The sequence below is a fragment of the Bombyx mori genome, chromosome 1 (assembly GCF_030269925.1).
Source record: "Bombyx mori chromosome 1, ASM3026992v2".
NCBI lineage: Eukaryota > Metazoa > Arthropoda > Insecta > Lepidoptera > Bombycidae > Bombyx > Bombyx mori.
In genome coordinates, this window is record NC_085107.1 from 18,057,668 (window position 1) to 18,079,272 (window position 21,605).

General features: G+C 37.4%; 2 protein-coding genes and 1 long non-coding RNA gene across 3 annotated transcripts in view; 1 reads left to right on the forward strand and 2 right to left on the reverse strand.

Moving 5' to 3' along the window:
- The window catches only part of LOC119628503 (uncharacterized), a 93,899-nt gene that overhangs the window by 61,577 nt on the left and 10,717 nt on the right, over positions 1–21,605 (forward strand). The window lies entirely within an intron of this gene.
- Positions 1–21,605, reverse strand: part of LOC101745591 (DNA-binding protein D-ETS-3) — a 93,137-nt gene that overhangs the window by 59,000 nt on the left and 12,532 nt on the right. The window contains exon 3 of the mRNA XM_038010872.2: positions 20,375–20,458. Within this exon, the coding sequence (XP_037866800.1) occupies positions 20,375–20,458 (84 nt within the window). The remainder of the gene's footprint in view (positions 1–20,374; positions 20,459–21,605) is intronic.
- Positions 10,030–13,175, reverse strand: LOC101745743 (dynein regulatory complex protein 11). Its single transcript, XM_004933173.5, has one exon. It carries the CDS (start codon positions 13,038–13,040, stop codon positions 10,335–10,337), a length of 2,706 nt encoding a protein of 901 aa, XP_004933230.1. The 5' UTR covers positions 13,041–13,175; the 3' UTR covers positions 10,030–10,334.

A 21,605-nucleotide genomic window follows, 5' to 3' on the forward strand; every position in this document is an offset into this window, starting at 1 on the left:
TCCATTAACGGTGCTTTTAGGCACCACAAGCACCAGTCACCGTCCTCGTCGAACCCGTCGCTTGCGACGAAGGGCTCGACGAGCGAACTAACCCATTGACACAGCCCACTGAGTTTCTCGCCGGATCTTCTCAGTGGGTCGCGTTTCCGATCCAGTGGTAGATTCAGCGAAGCACTGCTCTTGCTAGGGTCAGTGTTAGCAACTCTCCGGTTGAGCCCCGCGAGCTCACCTACAAACGTTAGGGTGAAGCTGAAATAGCCTCTCAAGGCTATCAGCATAGGTAGGGAAAACAAAACAAAAAAAAAAGTATCAATCAATATTATTAGTTCGAAACGACCGTAGATTGGCCAAATTCACAACGCTCTCTTGTTATTGAAAAAAAAAAAAAGAGTTTTTAGCTACGTACGGTTCTTTACGGTACTACAAATAAATCATGTTAAGAAATCTAATTGAAATCATCGCCCATTACTCATTTATGCAAAGAATTCTTTATTCTCAATCCAAAAACTCCTTCAATTCGTTTAACGAGAAATAATTGATTTTATCTTAATTAATATTTACCTCTCGTCGCATCGATCCCTTGTAGAATTCTATTATCCGAAACTGAAAACGATCATTGCGAATAATAATCAAATATCCTATTTGTCTCCTGCCAATGAAGGCATAGCCGAAGGTGCTGTAGTCGGTAGCTTTATGTGTACGTAGACGACGTGTGTACAGGCCTGTGTGTCTGTGGGCGTTGGCTTTGTGTGTGTGCAGGCATGATCGATGCGAGGGCGACGTTGCCGCTCCGGACGACTTCCGGCGAGCGTTGCCGCTCCGTACTTAGGCGGTGTTAAACTGAAATCGCGGATTAAAGCCTACTACGATTTTGATTTGATTTTCTCGTCGCTTCGTATTCTTGTTTGTTTTTTTTTTTTGTTTTTTAATTTTTTTGTTTGTTTTTGTTTTCCCTTTTGTACACCGAACTCGAACATTGTACTTGTTTATGTATTCGTGAGATGTTTACTCGAAGTCACAGAGCATGTTACTCTGAAGTTAGTGTCAGTAAACAATAATAAATTATTTAACCATAGTAACATTAGCAGAATTCTAACGAATTGTTGAAGGTGATCCCTCAATTTTCTTTTTACCATCACACCTGCCACCACTGCGTTCATTCATAGTGCGTTTCCAGAGTTTTTTTTACCACGTACCATTCGACTCTAGAATGAATTTTTCTCCACGGTATTCCCAGAGCGCTATACCTTGTCCTTTTTCAAACTAGGCTTGCGGAAAGTACCCCAAGGTATGCAGCGATTTGGTTATGCCTCTGGCATGACGTGACGTCAATGAGCGACCGTATTCACTCACCGTCTTCCCATAAAGGCAATAAAAGAGGTTACCATCTTTTTAAGGGATTTTATGACCTGGTAACTAAGACCTTTCAGTCATGTCTTATTTTAATTTATATTCGTATTTTTATGAGAAATGATAATATGAAGTGAAATGAAATGAGATGATACGGTATGAAATATAATCTCAGTAAAATGGTAGTCGTTTACTGAGAATTTTTTAGTGGACTTTTTGGAGGATCCCGAGAAGTTACGTCCAGCGGCTTTGTTTCATTTTCCCACATTTGTGCACTTTCACAGTTATTAAACAGTTAATAAACCACCATTATTACACATTTAAACCCGAAGAAACACTAAATAGACAAAATAAAACAAATCACACAACTTCACTCCTCGCGTTCCGGCCAAAAAGTCCATATTTAATCTATTTTCAATTTGACCACAGACTATAAGCAATAAGAAAAGTTTGACAATAAACAAATAGTATGCATGCGTGCGTGTGTAAAATACACGGTAGTGTGTGTAATGTTTCTTTTAATTGATTTAATGTAGTTTTATGCATAATTTAAAAAGAAATCTGCACTCCTTCTCTATATTCTCTATAAGTGTAAATTTCGTACTCCTCCGTCCGTGCAATTTTCGTAAAAAGGGGTACAAAGTTTTTGCTTCATGTATTAATATTTTTTCTTTTTTTTTATTGCTTAAATGGATGGACGAGCTCACAGCCCACCTGATGTTAAGTGGTTACTGGAGCCCATAGACATCTACAACGTAAACACGCGACCCACCTTGAGATATCAGTTCTGAGGTCTCAGTATAGTTACAACGGCTACCCTACCCTTTGAACCGAAACGCATTACTGCTTCACGGCGGAAATAGGCGGAGTGGTGGTACCTACCCGTGCGGACTCCCAAGAGGTCCTACCACCAGTGAAATTGATACTAGACTAGATTTGATACTAGACTAGGTCTTGTGATTTCATAGCTTTTACACCACCTTGGTTGAGTACATGAGGTCAACTACCCACAACAAGATACTGTAACTCAATTCGATTCTGGTGCGATGCTAGATTAATTTACGTGTGTACAATGAATTTGCATGTAAGCGTGTGTTTGTTCATGTGCGTAGTTAGAACAGAACAGAGTCTATTTCGACAAGAATATAGATGTAAATTCATATTTTATTTATTTTTCCTGCTCATTTCGTTCGCTTATTGCTGATCATCGTGATGGACCAGAGACTATATTTAGGTATATAAAGCCTGTTCATTTTCAATGTATTTATTTATATATTATTTTAAAATAATTGTAGTAATTAGCTGTAATTAGTACATTATTATAACCACGATTTAATAATTACAGTAATTGTAGTTTGAGAAGGGTTTTGCTCAGTTTTATTGTAGCGTCTAATAACAATTACAGTCAAACCTGGATAAGCGAGAGTTCAAGGGAGCACAATCTCATTCTCGCTTATACAGGTTTCTCACTAACCCGAGTTTCTCGCTAATGCTCCTTGAATTTCATTTCGCGATTTTCCGGATTCAAACGCATTAACTATTTACTTAATGACACTACTTTAATTTTCCGTTTTGACATGATGCAGAACTGAACTTTCCTTCGCAATTGATTAACGATAAACTGAGTAAGTCCGACAAACATGACGGTACAGAGGCACACGTGTCCATTTGAAAAGAATGCGATAAAATAACAACGTTATTTAGTTCCACGAAATAGAATAGGTTCAATATTGACGAGAAAACCAATTCAAAAACAATAGAAGGAAGTTTCACAAAAGTTAAGAATTAGTCATAAAATAGCAGATGTTAAATTTGTAATTTGTTTTTTCAAATGTTCCTGCTAAATAATATAAATAAATAAAGCTCGACTGTCGCTTATAGAGGTATAGATAAGTAGCAGTCTCACTTACAGAGGTCCATGAGGGAAAAACGACTCTCTCTTACAGAGGTTTCTGTTTCTCTCTAATAGAGGTTTTGGGAGCTTAAAATGACGGGTCCTGGCTATTACTCTCACTTATAGAGTTTTCTCACTTATCCAGTTCTCGCTTACCCAGGTTTGACTGTATTTTGTCAGATTTCAAAAGAATAAATCGAATTTCAATTCAAGACTAACGTTCTTATTAAATCCACATCCGTATACTTTTTCTTGCATCCATTTAATTTTTTTTTTATAGAATATTTAAACGCCCTGTATTCAAATGTACATAACACGCACTCACACAAGTTGTTTGCATTTAGATATCGACAGACTTTAGTCGTACTTAATTCAAAATTAATACAGCCAGGCGGCGTTCCGGAAATGAGCTTAGAGTACAGGGTGGCTGGGTGGCCCTGGGTGGGTCCCATCGATGGGTAGGATGGCTGTATGCGACCCCCAAATTAGTTTGAACCGTCTCTATAATTCGATAACCTTCGGTTGTTTCGTCAAATACCGGGTATCATACCTAGCGATGTTCGCGACTTCCCAAAAAGTAGATACCTATTCATAATTTTAAACGAAATAATTCATAAAAAATACCGATGATACGATTTGAGATGTGACAATTTAAACGGCTATAAAGCGTTACAGTATATTCCGTTTTTAGGTAACGTACGGTTTTTTTACTTTTATTAGTTATTCAATTTTAATAACCGCGTCCCCCTAAATGCTATAAAAAATTCAATCAATCACAACGACGCTAGTCTCGTCTATTAAAAAACAAGTAAGGTACTTATTTACCACAAATGCTGCGGATTCTGTCTGTTCCAATTAGTTCTGGACGTTTAAGAAGTACGCAAACTATATGCTCATCTGTGATAAGTCAATGCTATTTATAGCAGATACAGGATTTTGACACTATCTCTGATCTTGCATTCACGTTGAGACGCGATGCGATAAGTTGACACTAAACTAACTAAGCTAATCACTAAGCACAAGAATCTGTCTATTTACGATTACGACAAAAACCGTCACGGCCTTTTCATGGAAATCGAAAAAATAAGTAGACATTTCTAATAACATATGTGCGTCTGTATCGCTTCACGCGAATCTCAGTCGATAGCGGCTCGGAGATGAAGCGTCGTTAATTAACTGCCTCCGCGATGCTTTCATTTCCTTTAGGTGCTTATTTCGGTGTTGCATTTGGAATTGCAATAGCTGATGTTGATTAAGAATTGGAAGATTACATTTTGCCACCTCTCCGTTTCAGGTATCTTTAATTTGCATATTCCGTATCAATCTTGTAGTAGCATTTGAGTTTTGTATTTCTAGCATTCGATTTTTTGGCCTCGATTTGATATTTTTAAATCAATCGAGTCGACATGAAATATCTCACTAGTTCAAAATAATGATTACAGAGAAAGATCATTTTTTAGAGATAGAAAAAAAGGATATTTAAGTGTAGTCTTAATTCCTGTAACGAGACACTTATTTGGACATGATTTATGTTTCCTTCTTGTTAAAGAAAGAACTTTACTATAATATTATTATGTCTACCGAGAATCACTAGACATTTTATTTGAAGAAGGACTGATCATTGTAGATAATGATAGATACATAAAAAAGTATCCACAGTAATTCTTAATAAGAAATGGAATACTAAAAGACAATACGGTTTAATTCGGAACTAATATGGGAATACAATGGATTCAAAAGTTAAATGAAAACAATCGAGCGACTGTGGTCGGAACAATAGGTACTGTCAACGGTTGACAGACTAAGTTTCGTAACGAGAACACGGGAGCCTTTATAGGGAAAGTTGGGAAACTAACTGTGGTAGGTGTGGTGGTAGAAGTTGCTTTTTTAATATTCATTATTTAAGGCTTATTTATCTTGAGCCGAACACCGAGACTGTCTCGGTAGGGTGATCTTGGGAAAAAAGTGCTAGAGGAAAAAGCGACAACCTAGAGAAATCTTTGGCTACGGGTTAGATCGAGAAGAAACTTTTACTTTTACTGGTGGTAGGACCTCTTGTGAGTCCGCGCGGGTGAGTACCACCACCCTACCTATTTCTGCCGTGAAGCAGTAATGCGTTTCGGTTGAAGAGTGGAGCAGCCGTTGTAACTATACTTGAGACCTTAGAACTTATGTCTCAAGGTAGGTGGCGCATTTACGTTGTGGATGTCTATGGGCTCCAGTAACCACTTAACACCAGGTGGGCTGTGAGCTCATCCACCCATCTAAGCAATAAAAAAAAATAGAAATGACCGCAAGGACGAAGCCTGACAGTCGTCCAGGAAGAGATCACGACTTACAGCAATGAGGAATCTATTCTAGCAGAAGTTGACAGTAAATAATAATATGCAATGAATTACGCAGCAAACTTTGAGGCACGGGGTAAAGTACATTCGTGCGGGCTGACAATAACTTCAATAAATACTACCGCAGTATTAGCAGATGCAATACGGACAGGAAAAGCAGTAGAAATAAGTAGGACATTTAATGAAAAAAAAAGCATTAGTAGTAAAAAAATTAGTAGAACTAGATCACGCATGTTAAGAGTGGGGTGAAATGATTAAGGCCTGATAAATTCTAAAAATTCTTATATTATAATTTATTGTAGAAGTAAACCGAAATTTAAAATTGAACGTGTAAATGAAATATCAAGTTGGAGTGAAATAAAAGTGAATTTACATCAGTATGAAACTGAGATAGCTCAGTTGTAAGAGTCAGGATTTGTTTTTTATTAAAATCGTCTCCGATTCGATATTAAATTCTACTCATTCTAGGTTATGCAGCCCGTTAAGTGGCGCTTCCGAGACTATTACCGGTTCTGATAGGTATTACTTCTAGACACGAGTTGAAGGAAAATTGATTTATCGAAGACTCAATATCTTGAATGAATATTCCATTTATTACAGCAGTAGTTACGTTTCACGAAAGATGCGTCATTATTTATGTGAAAAGGGTTTCTTCAGCTTATTTTAGTTTCTTATCAGAAATATATTCTGGGGAAAAGATATATTTAAGCATTTTGTCTGAAAAATTGTATACCTTCAAACCTTCTTGGGAATTGTGTGCCTAGAATGGCAAAAGGATGGGATTTTTTTTTATTGGTGGTAGGACCTCTTGAGAGTCCGCGCGGGTAGATACCACCACCTTGCTTATTTCTGCCGTGAAGCAATAATGCGTTTCGGTTTGAAAGGTGGGGCAGCCGTTGTAACTATATACCTGAGACTTTAGAATTTATGTCTCAAGGTGGGTGGCGCATTTACGTTGTAAATGTCTATGGGCTCCAGTAACCACTTAACACCGGGTGGGCTGTGAGCTCGTCCACCTATGTAAGCAATAAAAAAAATTGCTGTACATAGCCAGACTTGCTCATGGTGCATCTGGTGATGGCCGCCATCATCCGCCATCTGGAGCTCAATTTCAATTGTAATGATCTTATGAAATCGTTTTGGCCTAATGAATAAGATCCCGATGTACTCGTATCGACTGATGTGACAAGGCCGGCATTCAAACAGGCCGGTAATCTTTTTTCTACTGAAACAGCCACTGAAGGCACGTTTATGAATTTATGCACACGATGAAGGAATAACGTGGTGTAAAAAACCCAAAAAATATTTGCGTAATTACGCAGGGCCGGGCGTCTTGTGAACTTGCAAGAGTAGATAGTCAACTTGTAGTCGTTGTGGCCTAAAGGATAAGACGTCCGGTGTGCATTCGTATGTAGCGATGCAACGGTGTTCGAATCCCGCAGGCGGGTACCAATTTTTCTAATGAAATACGTACTTAACAAATGTTCACGATTGACTTCCACGGTGAAGGAATAATATCTTGTAATAAAAATCAAACCCACAAAATTATAATTTGCGTAATTACTGGTAGTTGAGTCCGCACGGGTAGGTACCACCGCCTTGCCTATTTCTGCCGTGAAGCAGTAATGCGTTTCGGTTTGAAGGGTAAGGCAGCTGTTGTAACTATACTGAGACCTTAGAACTTGTATCTCAAGGTGGGAGGCACATTTACGTTGTAGATGTCTATGGGCTCCAGTAACCACTTAACGCCAGGTGGGCTGTGAGCTCGTCCATCTAAGCAATAAAATACCTACAACTATTCCTCCTTTTTCAGTCGCTAAGCAGTCGTACTTTCCAGTTTCTAAGGTACTTCTTCTAGGGTACTTTCGATCTCATGTCTGAAGATGGGCGGCGGCGTTAACCCCGTGATGTTCACGAGCTCCTATAATTAAAGTGGACTGCGTTCACGTACAAAATATTTGTCAATATGAAATGAAAACGAATAAAAATATTTCGTTTCGTTTTAAATAAAATTGTTGATCTAAATATGAAAACATTGAGTCTGCTCTAGTAACTTCGCTTTGTTTGACGCCGACAGTGTTGGGTCAAAACGACAAGTTCATTTGTCGTCCCTGTTTTTTTTCTACGACTACCCCACTTATTTTATTACAATTGGGTTGTCGTAAAACCTACATATATAATTTAAAAAAAAAACGAATTCTTTGTGTTGCAAAACTTAAATAACTGCTAAAATTTTCTAGGGAACATTAGTTCATCTATCTTAATTTAATTTTAATAAGCACCACCACCACCTTAACGAGTTATTTAATTGAACGATTTTATGGATCAAAACTCGTTCAGACTCGCTTACGTAACCGTATCGACTGACCCGTCAACTAGAATCCGCACGGGCAGATCACAAAGCGTAGTGCTAATCGCATTATCAACTAGATTAACGGTAGGAAGGTATAAAGGGCCATTGTAGTTGCGGCATGAGCGGAACACGCCGCGCACTCATTTCGGAAATGGCGGCGGCGCGCGGAGACAGCGGCGTCCGGAGGTGAAGCCTTGCCCCCGGTAGGGATGTGAACAATGTCGGCTGCGTATCGGTTCGGCTCTGTCAAGGTCGGCTAGGTCTTGTGAAGGTTGGCACTATTAGCAACTTATGCGTTTTACGCTCTTCTAGATCGATAGAATACAAGTCTCGTGATAGATAAGGCTCGTAGGGGTAGGTGCGTTTCAGTTTGAAATATGACGCAGTCGTTGTACTTTAAAACTGAGATTTAGAACTCATGTCTCAAGATGGGTGGCGAGATTTATGTTGTTGATGTCTATGGGCCTCGGTGACCATTTGCAGCAGGTGGGCCGTGAGCTCATCCACCCAACTAAGTAATAAATAAATAGAAACTTTGTTTTTTTATTATAGAGTGTATTTTCTTTAAAGCCAATCACTAGGTTATGTATTTAAACGAAATGAAGATGCCTTTATTGATGTATGTATTCGTAAAATTTTACTTTGGAGAGATCTGAGAGAGAAATTATACTTTTAATAGTAGGTAGGTATTGTTACGTAGCGCATCGTGCAAGGAATTGCGATATATTAATGTACGCACGCTTAGAACGCTTCAATATTGGACCAAATGACCAATATTTGTGAATAAAGCTGAAGTGTTCGAAATAAACTGTAGAATTTTCGTTATCTTTTTAAATTCCTTAGTTAATTCCAAAAATAGCGTATACGTGACTTAGTCCCAGCCCTAGTCGGGTGTGTGGTTCATTGTAACCACCTCAACGACCCACTTTCGGCGCGCTATTGGTCACCCGGCCTCCACTGGTGACGAATTGCGAGGCTTCCTACCGGGTTTGTCTGTATCGGTAAATTATGCTAAATTGCTCCACTTCGAAGCTCCAAGAGTGAATGTAAAATTGATATGTCCTGTTCAATGGTGACGCTCATGATTGTTTCAAGACTTAATAATGCAACTTCAATGGTAAATTTAAGGGTTTTTTTTGCGAGAAATAAATTTTAGATATGTAACGCTTGCATTCTTAATTGTTTAGCGATTTTGTGATAGTTTAAAAAAATTCAGTAGACACTCGGTCATCGTTCTCGTCGAACCCGTCGCTTACCACGAAGGGCTCGACGAGTAAATTAACCCACAGACAGCCGACTGAGTTTCTTGCCGGATCTTCTCAGTGGGTCGCTTTTCCGATCCGGTGGTAGTTTTGCGAAGCACGGCTCTTGCTAGGGTTCGTGTCAGGTAAGTCGTCAGGTTTGAGCCCCGCGAGCTCAACCGTGATCTACATGTTAGGGCGAAGCTAAAATAGCCTCTCAAGGCTATCAGCATAGGTAGGGAAAAAAATAAGACACTTATAGAGGTTTGATATTAGTTTGGTATTGTTTTTTAATGTCTAGTATTGTATTAATATTTAGCAGGTGCATTTCCGTAGGCCTTTGATGCCTGTAATGAAAACGTATGTCGCTGATCGGAAAATTTTGTAAGTTATCTGCAGATAACAAAAAGAAATGCAATTCTTACAAAAGCGAATTTATCTAAAATTTAGTTTGTTTGAGTGCCGCCATCTATACGCAATTAATACCAACATTAACATTTATCATGCAATAGTGCCATCTATATCAAATATTCGGAACTAAGAGAACATTAAAGTTGAGTAACGATGTAGAGGGTTCAAAGCGTAGGTAGCTTTCAACTTCGATTTCGTCAAATTCCGTAGCGTAGGTGCTGCCATTATTTAGAAAATTTTATTTGCATGTCTACTATCGGTAAAAAAAATTAGCAATAGCTATCGGAATTTTACTAAAGCAACAAAGCTATATTGTTGTGGTTGGCATGTACGTGCATGTTTGTTCTTGATTGTTCTGTAAATAATCTTTTGGTAGCTTAACCTCCATTATGTGGTAGAGGGTAAGTAAAAAAAAAGAATTAGTAGAAACTGTGGTGCGCTTTAAATTTATAATGGAATGTTTAATTATCCTCGAAAATTGAAAATGACAAGAATTCTTGAAAAATTCGATATTATAAACGATTAAAAGTATAAATTATTATAATTTTTATGTAAAGAGACTGAGACAAAACAGTTGATTACTTATTATAATTTTCTCCTGTCGCTAACCGATTTTTTATCTCTTTTTTGTGAAGCAGTCCCAAAACCATGGGGAAGTTCAGTTTTTTTCAGAAATAAAGATATCAGTAAAGAAAGAGTGAAATATTCTCTGTAATGCATTCATAGAAAATTTGCAAGTGCTATCCGGCTTTTTTCTTCTCTGCTTTCAGTTTATAGGCCAATTGCGACTCAATCATGATCATGTAGTCCAAATATTTCTGGCCCCAAGGGGAATATGACTCGTACCAATTTTTGTATAACGCATAATCCTCTTTACCTGTATAGGTTGCGCCTTCGGTATCCAGTACTGCAATTAAAATCTCGTCAGGTTGTAATGGCTTGTGGTAGAGTTGAGCAATACGCTCACCATTCAACAGGGTTTCGACTCCTTTCTTTATGATGTTGATATCATAGCCCCTTAAGGCTTGTGCGACACTGTGTACATTAAAATCTCTTTTGACACCATGATATTTCATGAGCACTTTTGTTAGAATGAATGATATGCTGCCATAATCACTCCTCGGCATCATGATCAGCGATGGAAAGGCTTTGGACATCTGAGCTCCTTTCGCGAGCCATGGTTCCGCTGCTGTACCTAGAATCAAGATCTTGTCTTCAGGAGTTATAGGTTTTACTATTTCCTTAACAAAGTCTCGTTGTAGCCGAGTAGGATCGAAGGACTTCTCTTCTTTCGGTACTTTCTTGTAAAACATTTTTTCGGCATTTTCAATTAATATTATGGTCGGCTGCATCAGTCTGCTAATTCTGTTTACGAAGCTATACATAATCTTCAAATTCTTTGGCCCCGGGAATTTGTTGTATACATTTAATGGCGACAGATCTATCAAGATGGAGTTAGTTTCGGTTGCTATTGCGTAAATTAATGTTCTTTTACCCGCAGACTTAGGACCCACAAGTAGCTGAGTCCTCACTGCATTTGGACATGAAGAGCAGAGAGTGAGCAAACAACGTACTCTCACTTGTTCTTTCACGTCACCAATGCTATGTGGTGGAAAAGCTGGAGTCCAAAGCGTTGCTCTCATATCAGCAGCAGCATAGTTTTGATCGCCCCAGTAATCATCAAGCGTTACTTTAGGGTACTTTTTAATTATACCTTCATCGACCAGTTGCTGAAACATGGCTGCAGGACTTACTTTATCGGGTTTAGGTGTCTTTTGTTTTTTAGGCTTTTTTCTCTTCATGGTTTGAGGGGGCTTAACAATCCCGGCGGCTTGATAATCAAGTTTTAGCGAGTTCTTTAATAAGTTTAGTTCCAATCTCATCATTTCATCTACGATAGGTCTTAATTGTAGTTGAACGTCCTGATAGGCTGATTCGGTTATGAGTTGCATTATGTAGCCTTTAGTAACTTCACGAGGAGCATCCGGGGTCTCAATATTTTTCCACTGACTTTGGTAAGAGTCCCAGGCACTTTTCAACGGCTCTATATTTTGACCCGGCGTTATATAGACACCGGGATCGTTATCTGGATTTAATCTAGACTTTTTATAATCTAATAGACGTTTCTTTTCTTTTTCCTTTGCATCCATTTCTATTCTCTTCTTCTCTTCTTTCTCAGCCTTTTTTTCCGCTTTAATTTGTTCTTTTGTCTTCGGGTTTCCGGCTGCGGCTTTTAATCTTTTTTCTTCTTCTTTACGCCATTCCATATATTCTGGGACGCTGAAAGTTTCTCCCTGGACAACTAAAATCGAACCACCTTCTTCAGGCCAAGGATATTCATCAAATAGCCTCGCTTCATTATACCACTCCTGAAACCATTGTCGGACTTCGGCTGAAATATCTTCCATTATATCACCTTTCCTTAATTTCAGGACCCGTGTTTTTTCATTAAGGTTTTTCTGGAGCCACTCTTCGTAATATTGTCTTCTAAAATTTCTACGTTCTTCTCGGACTTTCTCCAATTGAATTTTATGTGAAGGTGTTGACCACGATGGGATAATCATTCCTAGTTTTTGTTTAAGTTTGTATTCTATTGCATGATCTCTTTTTATGTGCATAAATTTTCTGTATACAGATTGTATTAAATGTGCTGCCTTTAGTCTTAGTTCTTCCTTGGCTTGTGGCTGTTTTAAACCAGCTAATTCTAAATACAAATTGGCATCTTTATTTGCTTTATGCGCATTTTCTCTGGTGGTAATTCTTGATCTTTCCATTCTTTGTATATTTGATACATGGGTTTCATATTCTTGTTTAAGTCTAAGTTCTTCTTGATCTTCTGGTGACAACGTAATTACAATTTCTGGTTCAATTATGTCTTCTCCCATAACTAGTTTTCTTTTAATTTCTGCCTCTTTTTCTTCTTGTTTTATTCTTTCATCTTCTAAGCGCGCCTCTTCTTTCCGTTCAATTTCTGAAGGAGTCGGTGTTGGATCACCGATTCTGTTACCAGCTAAAATTTGATCTACTATGTATTGCATTTCTTCTTGTCGTGTCTCGAATGGGTAGAAGAAAGGGCAAAGTATTTGTATATCAGAAGGTATCATTAACATTTGTTGTAAAGCATTTTCAGGGTATGTGAACTCAAACAATTCGACGTCTTCTAATGTTGCCTTCAATTCGAGTAGACGACACGTTAACGCATCAATTATTTTCTTTATGTAAGGCCGCCTTTGAACTTGTTCCATTTGATCATAGCAGTCGCAAAGTTTGTTGTACAGGTCGCAATATTTGCAGTAAACTCGGGCTACAATTTCAACAGCTGTGCCTTGTGGTTTTATACCAATAAATGCTGCGGCTAGTTCTTGTACTCTTTCGTCTTCGAGAATTGTCGTGTTTATAGCTTCTTTCAATTTGAGCCATCGTTCGTAATAATCTTTATTCGCCATTGATAAATTTTATTTAGAAAATGCAGAATTTAAAAGAAAATGAAATTTAAATCATTGCCGTAATAAGTTTAAAATAAATATCAAGGTTATGAAACGTACATATTTAAAGACATGACAATTTAATATTTCTGTCAAAGTTTACAATAGAGCGAGAGTTGCCAGAAGCGAAGAAAATACTTAGACTGAGACTATATATAGAGATTCGTTTACCCGTATCTAAGCCGTAGGCATTTATTTCTTGTACTGAGGGTCCGTAACAATGTCCTCTGAGCGTCGACTGGTAACAATAAAAATGTTTTAAGTGCGCCCCCGTACGTCTCATTGAGCGGTGTCGTCGTCAGAGCACGCGCTTCGTTCGTCATCTACTTCCGGAGAGTGACGCGTGCCTAACTAGTACCTATGATTGGTCCAAGTTTTGAGCTTTCGTCATATCTTTCGAAAATAACCAATTAAATATTCCGTGAAAAGTTGGATAAGGCTGATTTTGTTTTTGTTGTGTTCCTTTGTCGTATCACTCTGGTCAGAGCGGTCGTGGTCGTCATTGATTATCTATATTATTGCTGTGGTTATATGTTATGTGCCTCACGAGCAATCGCCACTTATACTGGTTTGTGGTGAGTCTGGTACGCTCATGCAAACAGGCGCCAACTGCTGACTTGACTTGGTCAGTCCATCGTATGAGCAACCTTCCACGCGGTCTGGTGCCTTCCACTTTGCCCTGAACGAGAAGGCGCTCTATGAAGTCATTTCCTCGCCGGGAGATAGATACAAAAAATAATAGTATGCGCCCATGCATTTTATGCATTGTTGTACCGAAATGTTTTTGTAAAGTGATTACTAAGCGACATAATATGACCGACAAAATTTTAGAGCAATGATAAACATTAAATAAGTACATCTCAGATTGTGAGTAGTTAAGTAGTTTATGTGGCTTTGATTTTATTCTAAACTAGCTTTTGTCCGCGACTTCGTCCGCATGGAATAGTTACTTTGGCATAACGCTAAATTTTACCCGCGACTTCATTTACAGTACTCAGGATTGGAACTTAATTACTGAACCGGTAGATGGCGTTGAAGAAGCTAGATTTTGAGATTTTATGACAAAAAAATTTTAAATTTTCGTAAAAAATATATTTTTTTTCTTAATAAAAAATATCCTGTATTACTTGTAATACCTCCAAAAATATGTGTACAAAGTTTCATGATGATGGGTTGAGTAGTTTTCGCGTGAAAGCGTAACAAACAAACTTACATTCACATTTATATATTAGTAGGGATTATTTTTCATAGTATGCTACAAAAGTTACACGGTATTTGGGGATTAAGTAATTACACAGGATTGGTTTTATAATTCTGAATACGTATCAACTGCAGAAAAATTACATCCATGCTCTATATCTGTCAATTTGTCAGTCTATCTGTCTTGAGTGCATATGTGGTTTGGTCATAGAATAAACAATATTTTTTTATAGTGGTGGCAAAATCGCCTTAAGTACCGAAGCACATTAAAAAATGTGAACTAATTAGACACTATGACATATCCTTCTTTAAACGAGGCTTGTGGAGAGTATTAAGCGGTAGGCAGTGGCCTGGCTCTGCCCCTGGCATTACTGACGTCTATGAGCGACGGCATACCATCAGGCAGGCCATACGCTCGTCTGCCTGCTCGGGAAATAAATAAAGTATTCAAGTTCGGAAACATTTTAAGATTTGCATGAATATTTGATAATAAATCGCTGTCTTTCACAATTCGTACCAACACACTATCACCCAAAAATGCAACGTAACAATAATTTATATACGAACCCTCGCATGCATTCATTAAGGGTGTAGAAATTTAAGCCATTTATTTTGTTAACTCTCTGCAAGGCAATAAACATTTTCGAGGGTCGTGCCGAACGGATTCTGGGTAACGAATAGTTTTGTTATCTTAATGTTTGTATTGATAATGTGTAATGTAAATTATGTGAGATATGCATTTCATTAATTCTTATTTTCATTTTGTTCGTGTCATGGATTTTTCAATGTGATTTATCGATTTTCCGTTTAGGCGAAGTCTGGTGGATAGATTTTATAATTAATCTAATTTACCTTCCTATTTCATAATTTATTATTGCTTAAGATATTATTATTAGATATAGATGTGTATTATTTTGATTTAAACGAAGTACGGTAATAAACATTTATTCTCGAAAACAGCTTACCCAGACATCAAAATAGTATCTATCTAATTAAATATGTCGTAATAAAGTTTCTAAAATTGTATGATATATAAAGGAATTCTTTATAATTCCAAATGGAAGTTACACAGAATTTTTTTTATTAACTTTTACACTACGAAAGATTTATTGACAATAATATAATCTATAAGTAATTATATAATTGATAAAAATAACACAGAAAATTCTCACGGGCTCCTCATTAACATCGCACAACGTGATGATTCAGTAAAATTAGTTACGGATCGAACTTGGCACCACCCACCCGGTTACCGTGCCGGATCAGTCCCGGACACGAGTCGGAAACTAATGGGGGAATGATTGACTGTCTGATGGAGATACGAACTCTCACCCCGGAACAGGGCATAGGTTTAAAGCGTTCTGACTGTATATTTATCATGTATCGGTCGCATCCTTTGGGACGTACAATAGTTGATTGTAATAATTTGGTTTCATTAAAATCCTTTTAGTGTTAAGTTAGACTACACAGCCCGATGGTTGACCCGCAAGAGCTGAGTTGATTCAAGAGTTGGGTTATAAGAATTCGAAAAGAACAAAATAATTCGTGTATAACCTGTAACAGAGCTGAGTTGATTCAAGAATCGGGTCATGTATAACATGTAACTGGCAGTAGATGAAGTATGTTCGTTTTCGAATGCAAGTATCACATGAGTCATTGAGCGAAAGCGCTTAGTTTAATCAGTTTATTCAATTTAAATTAGTTTTGACAGTAATTTAGTTGCAAAAAAGTTTTAGAAATGTTCTATTTGTCTCGATGGTGGATTATGTTGTTTTGTTTTTCGAATTTACATTTGTATTAGTTGCATGGGAGCTCATGGTCCATCGCATCGACCCATAATCGCGATTATGGCGTGTTATGGCTGCCCCACCCTTCAATCCGGAACGCATGATTTATCCGCGACAAAAATAGGCAAGATGATGCTAAGTCTGGCAATAACACCAGCAAAAAGTAAAAATAAAATAAAAAATAAATATACAAATAATTTAATTCCAAAATCGCTCTCGTTTGTGCTTTAAGCCAACGACTTAGTAGCTTTAATTTTTAAATGTGAATGGAATGCACAATGTTTGTTAGTTTAATGAACAAGTGCAGATTGTTGAATATATTTTACATTAAAATTATAATTTATGTATGTTTTACATTAATGTACAACGGTTATTATGTAATAATTCAAGAATTAGCGAATTCGTTTCTTTTACACAAATCAATTTAGAATTCTGATAATCATTATAAAGTGCGTCCAGTGAAATCTATGGACTCTTGTATCTATCTGCCTGTCCATTCAATATAGCCTCTCCACTTGAATAAAGCGCGTTGAATTTTGTACAATTAAAGCTCAGGATGAAGAGAGAATCAAAGTTTTGGGTTCCGTTTCTACAACTACGGAATCCTAAAAAGTATGTGTCACGTGCCATTTTAACCCCCAAATGCCAGGAGCCATGAGAAAAAATCAGACACAGTACGGCTGTCACCGCAATTGGGACGAGCAGTGTTGCACGCGTTAAAATTTGATACGGCTGCTGGGGGGTAGCCCTAATAATAGTCAAGAGTGATTCGATGTAATTGAGCTGTTACTGTATTGATGAAAGATGTTTCAAGAGAACAGATAAAACCAAAAAAAATTCCCATATCGCCTTTTCGCATTAAAAGTGTACAATTTCCAAAAATATTCGAAATTGAGTTAATATGCGGAATCATTTGGTATCACCAGTATTTTTCTCATAAATACTGTCAAAAGAGCGTAGTTTAGTTTTAGTTTTTAGTTTCCCTGCATTTTGACTACTATTAACAAAATTAATACAAAATTTTATCTTACTTTAAAAGACAGATAATGTAACTGGTAAAAAATAAAAAATAAATGTTGCTAAGGTGATTAATATTAAAAATATCACATGTTATACCTTTACAACACTCTTCTGTAAAATTAGTAAGTTTTGAAATTATACAGTTTTAATGCGAGAAGACGATATGATACCGATTTTTTTTCTTCTAAATCCATTTTGACATTGACGTTAAACAAATTTCTTATAAAAAGACTTTTGTGGTTATTAATAATATTTGTTCGACAAGTCCACGATTTTGACGGAAAAGCGAGGACCGAAGTTAAGTGGTTTTTTTTATAGCTTAGTGTTTCTTCAGGCTTAAACGTACAGTAACGGTGGGTTATTAACTGTCTTCTTATAATTAACTGTCCAGCATCTCTGAAAGTGCACAATGGTTGGAAAATGAAACAAAGCCACTTCTCGGGTTCTTCCTAAAAGTCTCAGTAAATAAACACAAATTTACTGAGACTATTTCATCTCATTTTATCTCGTTTAATTTTATTTCATTCCAATTGGTTAAAGCCTGAAATTAATCAATTTCATCTTATTTCGAGGTGTATCATTTTTTTTATCTAATTAAGAAGAAATAAGATTTGGCTTAAAAGTCACGTTATCAGGCAATGAGATCTTCGATAAAAAGCAAAACTCGTAGAGTTCAACTTAAATTGTCAAATTAATTGAAAATAATTATGAGTTATTTTTGATTTTTGATTTGATTTTTTGTTTGTTTATTCAAGACTGTTGTTTCAAGAAATAAATGCATTCTTGGAATAAATGCAAGAAATAAATAAAAAAATTATGTATCGGAGCTTTTTATAAGAAAAATATACTAAAACTTTCCTATTTCTTTATACTTTGCAGTACAGTTTTCTTTTCAAAAAATTCACAAAATAATTGAAAACGTTACGAACATAACATAAATTTCTAAATAATATCTACCCTATTCTCTAGTACTTATTATATTCTGTTAAATACCTATTACTCAGTACATACTCGTAGTTCTCGTGAATGGGTCACAAAATGTCTGGAGCGCCCTTAATTAATAGAATGACGTGTGACGGCACGTGTCCGGCTCTGGCGGATGTCGAGTTTTTCTGATTGGTTTTATTAAGTACCGACATCATTTTGTTTTGTTTTACCACATATAAAAAATAAGCCGATATTGTACGAGGAAAGCCTACATATTTTTAATTAACTCTATTACAACTTTTACGTACAAATTAACGTATTCAGTTTACCTATACTGCATCTTCTTTAATTGGTTCCTCGACCGTTATGATATGTTCAAATTAGATTTGCGGAAATACTCTTTTTTGATTGCTTAGATGCGTGGACGAGCTCACAGCCCACCTGATTTTAAGTTGTTACTGGAGCCCATAGACATCTACAGCGTAAATGCGCCACCCACCTTGAGATATAAAGTACTAAGGTCTCAATTATAGTTACAACGGATGCCCCATCCTTCAAACCGAAACGCATTACTGCTTCACGGGTCATGATCATGCTCAGCAGGAGGCCACGGCTTGGCTCTGCTCCTGACATTGTTGACGTCCGTGAGCGACGGTGACCACTCACTATACGGTGAGCAGTATGTATTTGTATTTACGTATTTCATTTCGAAGTCCGTGATTGAAGTAATTTTGATAGATAAGTATTTATTATATTATACAATAATTTTATTTTATTTTTCCGTATTCGCTGGTACCTAGCCTAAGAAGCTATTCCAGATATGCCCGGACAGGTAGGCGAGCTCACTGGCTCACCCTGAGAGAATTTGCTAACACTAGCCCTAGCAAGAGCAGTGCTTCGCAGAATCTACCACCGGTTCGGAATCGTGACCCACTGAGAAGGTCCGGTGATAAACTCAGTTTGCTGTGTCTATGGGTAATTTTATATATTTATTTAGCATTTATTATAATGATAGCGTAAACTTAAAAACCTAAAAAACTCGCTCAAATAGCAAACCGAACTAAGAATGCTTTTTTTCTCCGGTTCATACTGGTCAGAATACTAGAGAGAAGTTATAAACTTATTGTCATTGGTCCTTGACGCGTGTGCATATTTTCAAGCTAATCGGACGTCTTGGAGCCAATATGATTATCTTTCGAGCATTTCGTTACACACACCGTGCATACATACCAAGCCAATGAAAGCGTGTTACAGAAATGCGAAACAGGAAACGCGTTGCAGAATTTCCTAAATATCCCCCGCATCAAATGGCACGTATCAAAACGATACGTATCTTCGCTTCAAAGTCGGAATCAAAGTATTCTTTGACGTCCAACGATTAGTCCACTTTGACATTCAACAAATTACCGTTAAACTGTGTCTATTATAGTCGTCGGAACGAGTGGAAGACCACGACGCCGCGAACTTTTGTAACCACTCCCGGGTGTAGCGAGCCGTTACTTCAAAGGGCTCGGGGCAATTAAAACTTACCTCTGGATCAAAGTCGTTCCGCATGATGACGTCACAATGGTAAAGATAGGGCCGCATGGAATTTATCGAACGATTTGTCGCATGTAATCTTTCGTGAATAATTATTGTTTAATGACACTGACGGATACTTTTGATAAAAAAAAATATTGCTTACACGGGTCGACGAGATCGCAGTTCAATTGGTGTAAAGTGGTCACCGGAGCCCAGAGACATCAACAATGTAAATGTCGCCACTCATTTTGCGACATGAGTCCCAAGTCTCAGTTTTATTGTTCAACGGCTGCCCCACCTTTCCAATCCAAAACGCATTACTGTGTCAGGATAGAAATAGGTAGGTTCCTACCAGTGCCGACTTACAAGACGCTCTACCAACAGTAATTACGCAAATTATATTTTTTCTTGGTTTCATTTTTTAATTAATACTATTGATTACGAGTATTACTGATGGTAGGACCTCTTGTGAGTCCGCACGGTTACTTACCACCACCTCGCCTATTTCTGCCGTGAAGCAGTAATGCGTTTCGGTTTGAAGGGTGGGGCAGCCGTTGTAACTATACTTGAGACCTTAGAATTTATATCTCAAGGTGGTTAGCGCTGTGAGCTCGTCCACCCATATAAGCCATAAAAAAAAATACACTTGGGACCTGCCTGTGGGATTCGAATATCGTCACAGTTGTATCACTCAAGGCGATTGCACCGGGCGTCTTATCCTTTAGGTCACGACGGCCCAACTTTTGACCTGCTTTTGTTTTATTTTTCACATAATCAAAATTGTGACAAAACCATTTTCTTATGCATACGCACGTTTTAAAAAAGAGAAATTCCACTGACCTGTACATTTAGTGCTGCGCAATGTGTCTGAGAGTGTGGGTGTGGCGTACCCCTTACTGAGCCCCGAAGAGAGTTTATCGTTGCCTGTATAAAAAAAAAAAAACTTTTAAATCCGCATTTCTTTTGTTGGAATAAAAAGAAACAAAAGTTAAAACTATAATTTTTTATTCGGTTTCCGCAAGTCCTATATACCTAATTATGTATATAATTAAAATCGCTTTCGTCGTCCGTAACTAATACATATACCTACTGTTAAGTATACGCAAGTTTGGAAATATATAAAGTGTAAATAATTAACGCGTAGTAATTTTTTTTTTTGCCCTTATAGGCAGACTAGAATAAGGCCCACCTGATGGTGAGTGGTTACCGTCGCCCATGGACTTCAGCAATGCCAGGGGCAGAGCCAAGCCGCTGCCTACCGCAAGAAATTACACCTGTGCTGTTATGTTTCATATTACTTAATATTTGTATGCCCGCCCGATGGTGTGGGATCAGTTTCACTGTGGCATTGTTAACAGCAGTTGAAGGGCACAGCGAATCTGATATTTACAGATATTAGAAAAACAGTCGTACTTTTTTCGAGAAATAGAATCATCCGTCTTACAATACATTGGTCACCGTTGCCTATAGACAATTACATTACAAGTGTTTGTCATCACCCACTTAATAACACCCAATAATTAAGGGCAACTATTATACAATTAGGGTGGACTTTATAGGTACTACCTACTTATTATTACTAGTACTTCTCATTATGTCACAAAAGTAAATACCTATTTAATTAATTTTTGTTTCTCAACATGTACCACAACGCCCAAATGTAACCATAATGTTTTTTAATAATAAACAGTAAAAAACATGTTTGATCTATTGAAAAAAATCAATTGACTTGCAACAAAATATTCATTACAGTTCTCCCACGTTCGAACAATAATAAAAATACCAAACGATTCTCGACAATATGTTTCGCAATATTTATTTGTTGAAACTAGCGCGGGGGCACTTCGGGTGGTCACGCTGTACTCATAAATTTAAAAAAAAAAGAGGGTCGCTTCTATCATTACTGGTATCTATCGCACAATTAAGTTTATATTGTCTACGTCACAATTCCCATGAAACGTTGAGCGATACGTCGGGCCATTGAAAGAGAGGATACAGAAGCGCGCGGCGGAGCGAGAATTACGTATTGTAATAATCGTAATGGCTTAAGTGATTTATATACAAAATGATC